This window comes from Salvelinus alpinus, chromosome 1 (assembly GCF_045679555.1).
Source record: "Salvelinus alpinus chromosome 1, SLU_Salpinus.1, whole genome shotgun sequence".
Taxonomy (NCBI): Eukaryota; Metazoa; Chordata; class Actinopteri; order Salmoniformes; family Salmonidae; genus Salvelinus; species Salvelinus alpinus.
The window spans coordinates 49,876,758-49,889,564 of NC_092086.1; the positions used below are offsets into that span (position 1 = coordinate 49,876,758).

General features: G+C 43.2%; 1 protein-coding gene across 1 annotated transcript in view; it reads left to right on the forward strand.

Moving 5' to 3' along the window:
• The window catches only part of LOC139579020 (C-type mannose receptor 2-like), a 50,552-nt gene extending 38,547 nt beyond the window's left edge, over positions 1–12,005 (forward strand). Inside the window, exons 26-29 of the mRNA XM_071407233.1 lie at positions 6,422–6,541; positions 6,808–6,987; positions 7,174–7,197; positions 7,359–12,005. Coding sequence (XP_071263334.1) covers positions 6,422–6,541; positions 6,808–6,987; positions 7,174–7,197; positions 7,359–7,579 — 545 coding nt within the window. The 3' untranslated portion in view covers positions 7,580–12,005. The remainder of the gene's footprint in view (positions 1–6,421; positions 6,542–6,807; positions 6,988–7,173; positions 7,198–7,358) is intronic.
• The last annotated feature ends 802 nt before the right edge of the window (positions 12,006–12,807 follow it).

The window sequence follows — 12,807 nt, forward strand, 5'->3', positions numbered from 1 at the left end:
GTCGAAGGAGCACAGCAAGAGGAGCATGGCAATCAACGATGGTCGCATGTCTTGAGCCGTGGAAGCCGAAGACAGCGGCCTCCCGCAAAGCAGTCCTCCCGCAAAGCTCTCCCAACGAGAGGCCCGCTGTGCCTACTCCTACTCCTTCCCCTACGGTTTCAAAGTCGGCGTCGGCAACCTTCCGTCTGCAACCTACCAGGGTAGAATGAAATCATCAACATGTATTGATCACGTCTTTACTAATGCTGCAGAAATGTGCTTGAAAGCAGTATTCAGATCCATCGGATGTAGTGATCACAATATAGTAGCCATATCTAGGAAAAACAAAGTTCCAAAGGCTGGGCCTAATATAGTGTAGGAGAGGTCATAGTGACCTTATGTTGTTGATGTAAAGAATATTTGTTGGTCCATGGTGTGTAATGAGGAGCGAACAGACATTGCACTTGACACATTGTTTTGCTGGACTTCAGTGCGGCTTTTGACATTATTGGTCATAGTCTGCTGCTAAAAAACATATGTGTTATGGCTTTAAATCCCCTGCTATATATCCCCTGCTATATTGTGGATAAAGAGTTACCTGTCTAACAGAACTTAGAGGGTGTTCTATAATGGAAGCCTCTCCAACATAATCCAGGTAGAATCAGGAATTCCCCAGGGTAGCTGTCTAGGCCCCTTACTTTTTTCAATCATTACTAACAACATGCCACTGGCTTTGAGTAAAGCCAGTGTGTGTATGTATACGGATGACTCAACACTACACGTCAGCTACTATAGCGACTGAAATGATTGCAACACTTAACAAAGAGCTGCAGTTAGTTTCAGAATGGGTGGCAAGGAATAAGTTAGTCCTAAATATTTAAAAAACTAAAAGCATTGTATTTGGGACAAATCATTCACTAAACCCTTAACCTCAACTAAATATTGTAATAAATAATGTGGAAATTGAGCAAGTTGAGGTCACTAAACTGCTTTGAGCAACCCTTGATTGTAAACTGTCATGGTCAAAACATAATGATAAAACAGTAGCTAAGATGGGGAGAAGGCTGTCCATAATAAAGCATTGCTCTGCCTTCTTAACAGCACTATCAACAAGGCAGGTCCTACAGGCCCTGGTTTTGTTGCACCTGGACTACTGTTCAGTCGTGTGGTCAGGTGCCACAAAGAGGGACTTGGGAAAATTGCAATTGACTCAGAACAGGGCAGCACAGCTGGCACTTGAATGTACACAGAGACCAAACATTAATAATCAATCTCTCCTGGCTCAAAGTGGAGGAGAGATAGACTTCATCACTAGTACTTGTGAGAGGTTTGACATGTTGAAAGCACCGAGCTGTCTGTTTAAACAACTAACACACAGCTCAGACTTTAAAAAAAAATCTTTATTTAACTAGCCAAGTAAGTTAACTTCTCACGAGTCAGCAACCCTGATCCGGTAGCACCCCCCAACTCACCCCACTGATTAGCACAGCTAGCATAGCGTCACAAGTAACTTGTAGCATCTAAATATCATTAAATCACAAGTCCAAGACACCAGATGAAAGATACAGGTCTTGTGAATAAAGCCACCATTTCAGATTTTCAAAATGTTTTACAGGGAAGACAGAATATGTAAATCTATTAGCTAACCACGTTAGCGGAGGACACGATATTTTTACCAGGCAGATTCGGCTAGGCGCCCACGTCCAGTTCACATGCACAACAGATATGATATAAAATCGTAAATTGGGTCTTACTATGGCTGATCTTTCATCAGAATGTTGATCAAAGTGTCCTTTGTCAAGATGAGTCGTTGGTTCCGTTCAGAAATGTTCCTTTCTCACTCCATTTAGCACAGGTACCGGTCGAGTGGCACGTATTTCTCAAACGATACTAAAATCTAACAACTGAACACCGCAAAACTCCCTAAAAAAATCAAATAATCTGATTAAACTATATTGAAAAAACATACATTACGATGATCTGGTCACATGTATCAAACAAACTTCGACACGGAGATAATAATGGCCGCACAACACAAGAAAAACGTAGCTCAAATTCCATCCAATCGAGAACCGGAAGTTGTCGGTCATGCCAAAGATTTTGCTCTCATTTCACGTCAGTCCCAGATAGACAAGAAATTTTTCCTCTGACGTCCTCTAGACACCCAGAGGAAGGCCAGTGAGTTGTGTTTCGGGTCATAGGAGGCATGACCATATATAGGCAGAGCTTTGAAGCCAGCACAAAACATCTTGATTTTATGTTCTTGGTCATGGAAAGTGCTGTGAAATGACTTCTGTATCACTCAGAGACAAAATTGAAACGGATTTAGAAACTAGAGATTGTCTTCTTTCCAATGGTATGATTCATATGCATATAGTAAGAGCAATGATTGAATAAGAGGCAGTTTAATCTGTAGAGCAAATTATGCTAATGCGAAAATATTACACCCTGTATTCTCAAGAGGTTAAGAACAAATTCTTATTTACAATGACAGCCTACCCTGGCCAAACCCTAACCTGGACGACGCTGGGCCAATTGTGCGCAGCCCTATGGGACTCCCAATCACGGCCGGTTGTGATACAGCCTGGAATTGAACCAGGGTCTGTAGTGACGCCTCTAGCACTGAGATGCAGTGCCTTAGAACGCTGCGCCACTCGGGAGCACCGAGACACCCATGCACATCCATGCATAACCCACAAGACATAGAGGTCTCTTCGCAGTCCCCAAGTCCAGAACAGTCTATGGGAGGCGCACAGTACTACATAGAGCCATGACTACATGGAACTCTATTCCACATCAGGTAACTGATGCAGCAGTAGAATCAGATTTAAAAAAAACAGATAAAATGCACCTTATGGAACAGCGGAACTGTGAAGCAACACAAACTTAGGCACAGACACATGCACATACACACAGACACATGCACATACACACAGACACATGCACATACACACAGACACATGCACATACACACAGACACATGCACATACACATAGACACATGCACATACACACAGACACATGCACATACACATAGACACATGCACATACACACAGACACATGCACATACACACAGACACATGCACATACACACAGACACATGCACATACACACAGACACATGCACATACACACAGACACATGCACATACACACAGACACATGCACATACACACAGACACATGCACATACACACAGACACATGCACATACACACAGACACATGCACATACACACAGACACATGCACATACACACAGACACATGCACATACACACAGACACATGCACATACACACAGACACATACACATAGACACATGCACATACACATAGACACATGCACATACACACAGACACATGCACATACACACAGACACATGCACATACACACAGACACATGCACATACACACAGACACATGCACATACACACAGACACATGCACATACACACAGACACATGCACATACACACAGACACATGCACATACACACAGACACATGCACATACACATAGACACATGCACATACACACAGACACATGCACATACACACAGACACATGCACATACACACAGACACATGCACATACACACAGACACATGCACATACACACAGACACATGCACATACACACAGACACATGCACATACACACAGACACATGCACATACACACAGACACATGCACATACACACAGACACATGCACATACACACAGACACATGCACATACACACAGACACATGCACATACACACAGACACATGCACATACACATAGACACATGCACATACACACAGACACATGCACATACACACAGACACATGCACATACACACAGACACATGCACATACACACAGACACATGCACATACACATAGACACATGCACATACACATAGACACATGCACATACACACAGACACATGCACATACACACAGACACATGCACATACACACAGACACATGCACATACACACAGACACATGCACATACACACAGACACATGCACATACACACAGACACATGCACATACACACAGACACATGCACATACACACAGACACATGCACATACACATAGACACATGCACATACACACAGACACATGCACATACACACAGACACATGCACATACACACAGACACATGCACATACACACAGACACATGCACATACACACAGACACATGCACATACACACAGACACATGCACATAATTATCTATGCATAGTCACTTCACCACTACCTACATGTACAAATTACCTCAACTCACCTGTACCCTCGCACACTGACTCGGTATCGGTATCCCCTTTATATAGCCTCGTTATTGTTATTTTATTGTGTGACTTTTTATTATTTTTTGCTTTAGTTTATTTGGGAAATATTTTCTTAACTCTTCTTGAACTGCACTGTTGGTTAAGGGCTTGTAAGTAAGCCTACACTTGTTGTATTCGGCGCATGTGACAAATAAAGTTTGTTTTAATTTGATGCGTACACACACATGATAACATACGCACTATACACACACATACCCTAGGATTTTCTGTTGTAGATATGTAGTAGTGGAGTAGGGGCCTGAGGGCACACACTTAGTGTGTTCTGAAATCTGTTATGAATGTATTGTAATGTTTTTAAAATTGTATAACTGCCTTAATTTTGCCAGACCCCAGGAAGAGCAGCTAATGGGGATCCATAATAAATACAAACAGTCTCTATATCTAGCTAATGGGGATCCATAATAAATACAAACAGTCTCTATATGTAGCTAATGGGGATCCATAATAAATACAAATACAAACAGTCTCTATATGTAGCTAATGGGGATCCATAATAAATACAAATACAAACAGTCTCTATATCTAGCTAATGGGGATCCATAATAAATACAAACAGTCTCTATATGTAGCTAATGGGGATCCATAATAAATACAAATACAAACAGTCTCTATATCTAGCTAATGGGGATCCAAAATAAATACAAACAGTCTCTGTATGTAGCTAATGGGGATCCATAATAAATACAAATACAAACAGTCTCTATATGTGACACTTTACATGCACATTGTGACACAAAAAGAACACAGAGTACATTACAGTTCTATCCATTCAACCGCTGTTATCATGGAGAGAGCTTTCAGCCCTCAGTACTGACGTCAATGACCAAATACGTCAATAAGTCTGAGTTAGTTGTGATTCATTGAGCTTTTATTGAAATGCACTCGCTTTATCATCTCCTGATTTCCCAGTTTAATTTTCCCTCATCATCATCTCGCTTTTTCTCTGTTTCACACCTCCCTCTGTCTGTCAACTCCTCTCCGACCGCATTTAATTATCTCAATATGGTTATCTGATCCTCTCTCTCTCTCTCTCTCTCTCTCTCTCTCTCTCTCTCTCTCTCTCTCTCTCTCTCTCTCTCTCTCTCTCTCTCTCTCTCTCTCTCTCTCTCTCTCTCTCTCTCTCCCCCTCTCTCTCTCTCCCCCCCTCTCCCTCCCTCCCTCTCTCTCTCTCTCTCTCTCTCTCTCTCTCTCTCTTTCTCTCTCTCAATTCAATTCAATTCAAGGGGCTTTATTGGCATGGGAAACATGTGTTAACATTGCCAAAGCAAGTGAGGTAGATAATATACAAAAGTCAAATAAACAATAAAAATGAACAGTAAACATTACACATACAGAAGTTTCAAAACAATAAAGACATTACAAATGTCATATTATATATATGCAGTGTTGTAACAATGTACAAATGGTTAAAGCACACAAGTTAAAATAAATAAACATAAATATGGGTTGTATTTACAGTGGTGTTTGTTCTTCACTGGTTGCCCTTTTCTTGTGGCAACAGGTCACAAATCTTGCTGCTGTGATGGCACACTGTGGAATTTCACCCAGTAGATATGGGAGTTTATCAAAATTGGATTTGTTTTCGAATTCTTTGTGGATCTGTGTAATCTGAGGGAAATATGTCTCTCTAATATGGTCATACATTGGGCAGGAGGTTAGGAAGTGCAGCTCAGTTTCCACCTCATTTTGTGGGCAGTGTGCACATAGCCTGTCTTCTCTTGAGAGCCATGTCTGCCTACGGCGGCCTTTCTCAATAGCAAGGCTATGCTCACTGAGTCTGTACATAGTCAAAGCTTTCCTTAAGTTTGGGTCAGTCACAGTGGTCAGGTATTCTGCCACTGTGTACTCTCTGTTTAGGAACAAATAGCATTCTAGTTTGCTCTGTTTTTTTGTTAATTCTTTCCAATGTGTCAAGTAATTATCTTTTTGTTTTCTCATGATTTGGTTGGGTCTAATTGTGCTGTTGTCCTGGGGCTCTGTGGGGTGTGTTTGTGTTTGTGAACAGAGCCCTAGGACCAGCTTGCTTAGGGGACTCTTCTCCAGGTTCATCTCTCTGTAGGTGATGGCTTTGTTATGGAAGGTTTGGGAATCTCTCTCTTTCTCTCTCTCACCCCCCAGTGGGTGGCCAGCTGCTGTCGGTCCTGGATGAAACAGAGAATGGCTTTGTGTGGGAGCACATCCAGGGCTACCAGGAGCAGGCCCACGGAGCCTGGCTGGGTATGACCTTTAACTCCAAAGGTAAGGAACTCCTCAGGATGTACACAGTGAAAAGTATACACAGACTGTTAAAAACATGTAAATATCATATACTGTAAGGTCATATAATCTAATGGGTACTGTAAGAAGAGTCATTTATCAGAGTGACATATGCTATCCATATACTCATTCATATATTACATACATGATTTGTACACACCTTTTTGCATTAAGGTATTCCAGGGCTATTTCAAGATATTCTTCAGACAGGTGTGTGTGTGTGTGTTGTTCCTGGTGTTGTCCTGCAGGGGGCAGTCTGATGTGGTCTGAGAGTGCAGAGGTGAAGTTCACTAACTGGGAGGTGCAGGGCACCAACCTGAGCATGCTGTTTCCCAACACCTGCTTCTGGATCCAGAGCAACACAGGCCTTTGGAAACCAGGCACCTGCAAGAACCGCACACACGGAGTCATCTGCAAACGGCCACGCAGTAAGGAAGGCCTCACCCTGTAGCGCAGACAAATAACACTATGGACAATGTCATACATGTAGAGTGATACAAAGCATGATACAGTGATAGCAAAGCTGTATAACCACTTACTGTGCTTCATTTATAACTGCAAACAGCAATCTCTGAGCTGACAACACAACTCGAATGTTATCTTTTCCGTTGCAGGTGCTGAGGCTTTGGCGGTAGTCTGTAAGTATGGTTAGGATATCCTATGTTGTTTGTTCAAGTCATCAAATGTTAGATTTGTTTAAATCGGTAATGCTAATCTGTAAAAAAAATAATAATAATTGTCCCTCTCTTCCTCTCTCCCGCTCTCACTCTTTCTCCCCCTCCCTCCCTGTTTGTCTCAGCTGAAGAGGACCACCTGCCCACTCTGATTGTGATCATGGTGACGGGTCTGGTGTTGGTGATCCTCATTGCGGGCGTGATCTACCTGTACCGCCGGCACCAGGCAGGCTCCCGGGGATCTTACGAGGGGGCGCGCTACAGCCGCACCAAGTCCAACCCCTCCGAACAGGCCGAGAAGAACATCCTGGTGTCTGACATGGAGCTCAACGAGCAGCCGGAGTAGCACAGCCAACCAGGACTGGCCCCTCCCCCCGGGGCAGGAGACACCTGGGAGTACCTAATACTGTCTGACTGATACACATTCTGCTTCTACGTTTTATGTCCCTGTTCTGTTCGGAAAGATGTTGAAGATGCTGAAGGTCTGTGCTGTGTAGAGCGCAGCAGATGCCAATCAAATTCCCTTTATACAGTCATTCTCCAATGTGGTTAATAATATGCAAATTACAATATGAACTGCTTTTTTTTAGTAGTATAGCAATAATGTTTCTAATGTTAGTTTCACATTTCATTTCAAACACTTCCTGTTTTTTGGTCGCTATGTCTAAAAGGCAGATGCCGAAAGCCAAAGACTAATGCGTTGCACCAGTTCTTCCCTTGTCAGGAGACTCAGTATCATCCAAATATCAACACAACCTCCATCGAGACCATGACAGTATTTACCTGAGGTTAACATCAGGTTTGTTTTGTATATTTCCTTTTGGTTTGTTTGTGTGTTTTTTGTCCAGTGCAGCTGTAGTGAATATGTAGTGAATCCTCCTTCTAATTCTGGTTGTTGTGGTGAAGCTTTTGTTGTTGCCCGTCCCCTTCCCTCCCTCCCTTCTGTTCTGACTGACACGTCAGCAAAGACTGGTTGGAAAGCAATACTTACTTCAGTGTGGAAGAGAAGAGGACAGGGATTTTAGAGAGACGATTTTAGAGTGATTTTAAAGAGTCCCTGGCCTGTTCACCACAACTGCACATACAGTAGGAGAGAGAGAGGGGGAAGGGGCAGAGATTTGACGTTGATACAGGCTGATACCGTCTTTTGTTGTCTTGGTACAGTGTAATGGGGTAGATAAGGGTATTATATCTCAGTATGTAACATTCTAGAGGGTTTTAGAGGGTTTGTTTTAGTACTTTCTACCACCATCATGAGAAGAGCCAACATGTATTACTTAAAGTAACTGTCCAGTGTTTCCAGATTTCTATGAAATTGGACCTATAATTAATTACACTATGAGTGAAATACTTTTCCTTCAAATCATTTTTAATTAGGTGTGTTTAAAAGCAGCTTTTCTGTGTTGGAATGGTGTGGGTGTACACCAACAACAGAATGGTGCGGGAGTGTACCGGTCATTAAACATATTAATGCGAGTACACCGCTGATTGGCCAGCCCATCCTCCACAGGAGAATAAAATCCTCCTCTATGAGGAAATAGCAAGCGTTTTTTAGACAGTCTGTTTGAGATACAGGTTTGAGGTGGGGGTTTTTGAAGTATTTTTTCTCCAATTCATGCTTTGACCACAAATACGAATATAGGATAAGTCAACAACATTACTAGGTTATGAGTTAACAGAATGTGAACTTTTAAAAGTGAGATTTTCACTAGACAGTTACTTTGTTGTTGTTGTCTCATCGCTGCAACTCCCCAAAGGGCTCAGGAGGGGCGAAGGTCGAGTCATGCGCCTTCCGATACATGACCCGCCAAACCACACTTTTCAACACCCACCCGCCAGCTGCACTGTTCAACTGATGAGTGAAGTCAGCCTGCAGGCGCCTGGCCTGCCACAAGGAGTTGCTAGAGCGCGATGAGCCAAGTAAAGCACCCCCGGCCGAACCCTCCCCTAACCCGGACAACGCTGGGCCAATTGTGCGCCGCCCTATGGAACTCCCAGTCACGGACAGTTGTGACACAGCCTGGTATCGCACCCAGGTCTGTAGTGGCACCTCAAGCACTGCACTGCAGTGCCTTAGACCGCTGCGCCACTCGGGAGGCCCCTAGACAGTTACTTTAAGCAAAGGACAGTGCATTCACTCCTTTGTTTATGCATTATTACTAAGATACTTTTCAATTGTTTTTGTTTTATTTCCTTCCTTTGGCTTTTGGATTAGTAACATGGTGTGAAGTAGGTGAACGTCAGTGTTCGTCTCATGACTGGTACGGATGGTTAGATTTCCCATGTTAATGTCTGTGTTTGTTGGTGGTACGATTACACACTGACCTGCAGCCATGGAAAACATACCCTATATATACAAAAGTATGTGGACACCCATTCAAATTAGTGGATTCGGCTATTTCAGCCACGCCCGTTGCTGACAGGTGTATAAAATCGAGCACACGGCCATGCAATCTCCATAGACAAACATTAGCAGTAGAATGGCCTTACTGGAAGAGCTCAGTGACTTTGATGCCACCTTTCAAACAAGTCAGTTCGTCAAATTTCTGACCTGCTGGAGCTGCCCTGGTCAACTGTAAATGCTGATAGGGTGAAGTGGTATACTCCAAGAGCAACAACGGCTCAGCCGCGAAGTCGTAGGCCGCACAAGCTCACAGAACGGTACCGCCGAGTGCTGAAGCGCGTATCGTGTAGAAATAAATTGTCTGTCCTTGGTTGCAACACTCACTCCTGAGTTACAAATTGCCTGTGGAAGCAACATCAGCACAAGAACTGTTCGTCAGGAGCTTCATGAAAATGGGTTTCCATGGCCGAGCAGCGGCACACAAGCCTAAGATCACCATGCTCAATGCCAAGCGTCGGCTGGAGTGGTGTTTAGCTCGCCACCATTGGACTCTGGAGCAGTGGAAATGCATTCTCTGGAGTGATGAATCACGCTTTACCATCTGGCATTCCGACGGAAGAATCTGGGCTTTGGCTGATGCCAGCAAAATGCTACCTGCCCGAATGCATAGTGCCAACTGTAAAGTTTGGTGGAGAAGGACTAACGGTCTGGGGCTGTTTTTAATGGTTCGGGCTAAGCCCCTTAGTTCCAGTGAAGGGAAATCTTAACGCTACAGCATACAATGACATTCTAGACGATTCTGTGCTTCCAACTTTGTGGCAACAGCTTGGGGAAGGCCCTTTCCTGTTTCAGCATGACAATGTCCCTGTGCACAAAGCGAGGTCCTGACCTCAACCTCATCGAACACTTTTGGAATGAATTGGAACGCCGACTGCGAGCAACGCCTAATTGCCCAACATCAGTGCCCGACCTCACTAATGGTCTTATGGCTGAATGGAAACAAGTCCCCGCAGCAATGTTCCAACATCTAGTGGAAAGCCTTCACAGAAGAGTGGAGGCTGTTATAGCAACAAAGGGGGGACCAACTCCATATTAATGCCCATTATTTTGGAACAAGATTTTCGATGAACAGATGTCCACATACCTTTGGTCATGTTGTGTAACTTAGGTCACCTGTAGGTCATTCACTTGAAAAGTGACACATCTGACATGAGTCAACATGTACAGTAGCAGTCAAAAGTTTGGACACACCTACTCATTCCAGGGTTTTTCTTTATTTTTTACTTTTTTCTACATTGTAGAATAATAGTGAAGACATCAAAACTATCAAATAGCATACAGTATTACATTTCTGGATGTTGCAACACACTTTTGTATGTGGTATGTTCCACAAGGTACTAGAGAACCTTACTTAAGGGTTACTCTCCATATCAATGCAAAATACAGCTAGGAAAACCAAAGAACTAGTTTGAAAAGGGAAATGATCCACCACATAATTCAAATATTTAGAAATAGAAAGATCAACTCATCCATATTATTTCCCCTTGTCATGTCTTAAACTTGTGTAGTACATTATTGGAAGGAGGAAAGTAAGGTTTCTAACAGGTCACAACCAGATTTAATGCAGGGAATCAACCAAAACCCTGACCTCTGGGTTCCCGTTTGAATAGGAGGCAAAGACAGATGTTTTCTTCCCCCTCATAACATTCCTCCTACAGTTCGCTCCTTCTCATGACCAGATTTCTGTCCTGCTCCGTGGAATGCTTTGGAGAAGTTTTAGATAGAAAACTCACTGGTGGGCCAGTGAGCCACGCTTCAAAACCAGCTCTTTTCTGCTCTGTAAAGCGGACGAATGGGGCTGAGGAGAGAGGGGGGAGGGAGGATGGAAGGAGACGGAGGAGTGAGGGGGATCGTGTGTGTGTTATCGTCTCCAACTGTGGAATGTTGAGTCGGCATGAAGAGCTCAGTGGCAGGTCTGGAACCGATCAGAGCAGAAGAGCTCAGGGCCGAAAGAGAAGGGCGAGAAAATTGGAGAAAAGGGGAAAAAATTATGGAGGGAGAGAGAGACTGACAGGCAGGCACGTATGTGGGAAGAATGGGGCAGGGAGGGAGGAATGGAGATGAGAGAAGAGAAGTGAAATGTCCTAGGTTCACCCTGCCTTCTAGTGGAGGGTTGCTGTAGCACCCTGCTTCCAAATGACTGCCTAACTGGTTGTAATGAATTTGAGCTGCCTACAAGTTGGAGTTGCCTACTAAGTGATGATGTGAGTCTGGCCCTGATGTACTGCCCTTTCTGGGACTGACTGTGTGACTGTGGTGGGCTTTTACATTTGAGTCCCTGTGAAGAAAGGTTCAAATAAGCACCTGTTTTGATTTTTTAAATATTTGTTGTTTTTATATGAAATGAATAAAATATATGTTGGCTAAATGACTGTCAATAGAATTATTTCATTGTTTTAATTTTTTGTACTTTAGTTACACCAGTATATGCATGTTATTGTGGGGGAACGAGATGTTTACTGTTGCCTTGACTGAACTAGTAAGATAAATAGTTGTGATGTTGAAGAACCCCCACCAGAGGGCAGGTCTTGCTCACAATAACAGCTCATTTAAACTGTTTAACTTCTTATGACTGCAGGGGCAGTATTGAGTAGCTTGGATGAAAGGTGCACAGAGGTGCCCAGAGTAAATGGCCTGCTCCTCGGTCATAGTTGCTAATATATGTATATTATTATTAGTATTGGATAGAAAACACTCTGAAGTTTCTAAAACTGTTTGAATTATGTCTGTGAGTATAACATCATATGGCAGGCAAAAACCTGAGAAGTTCCACTTCCTGTTTGGATTTTTTCTGAGGCTGGTAGATTTTCAACCAAGCTCCCATTGAAATTACAGCGAGATATTGATGAGTTTTCACTTCCTACGGCTTCCACTAGATGTCAACAGTCAATAGAACTTTGTCTCATGACTCTACTGTGAAGGGGGGTCGAAGGAGACAGGAATGAGTCACCACTGCCATGAGGTGACCATGCTTTGACCACGCGCGTTCACGTGAGAGGCAGCTCCGTTCCATCGCTCATCTGAAGTCAATGTAATTCTCCGGTTGGAACGTTATTCAAGATTTATTTGAACAACATTCTAAAGATTGATTCAATACATCGTTTGACATGTTTCTACTGACTGTTACGAAACTTTTGGACATTTCGTAACGTTTTAGTGAACGCGCTTTG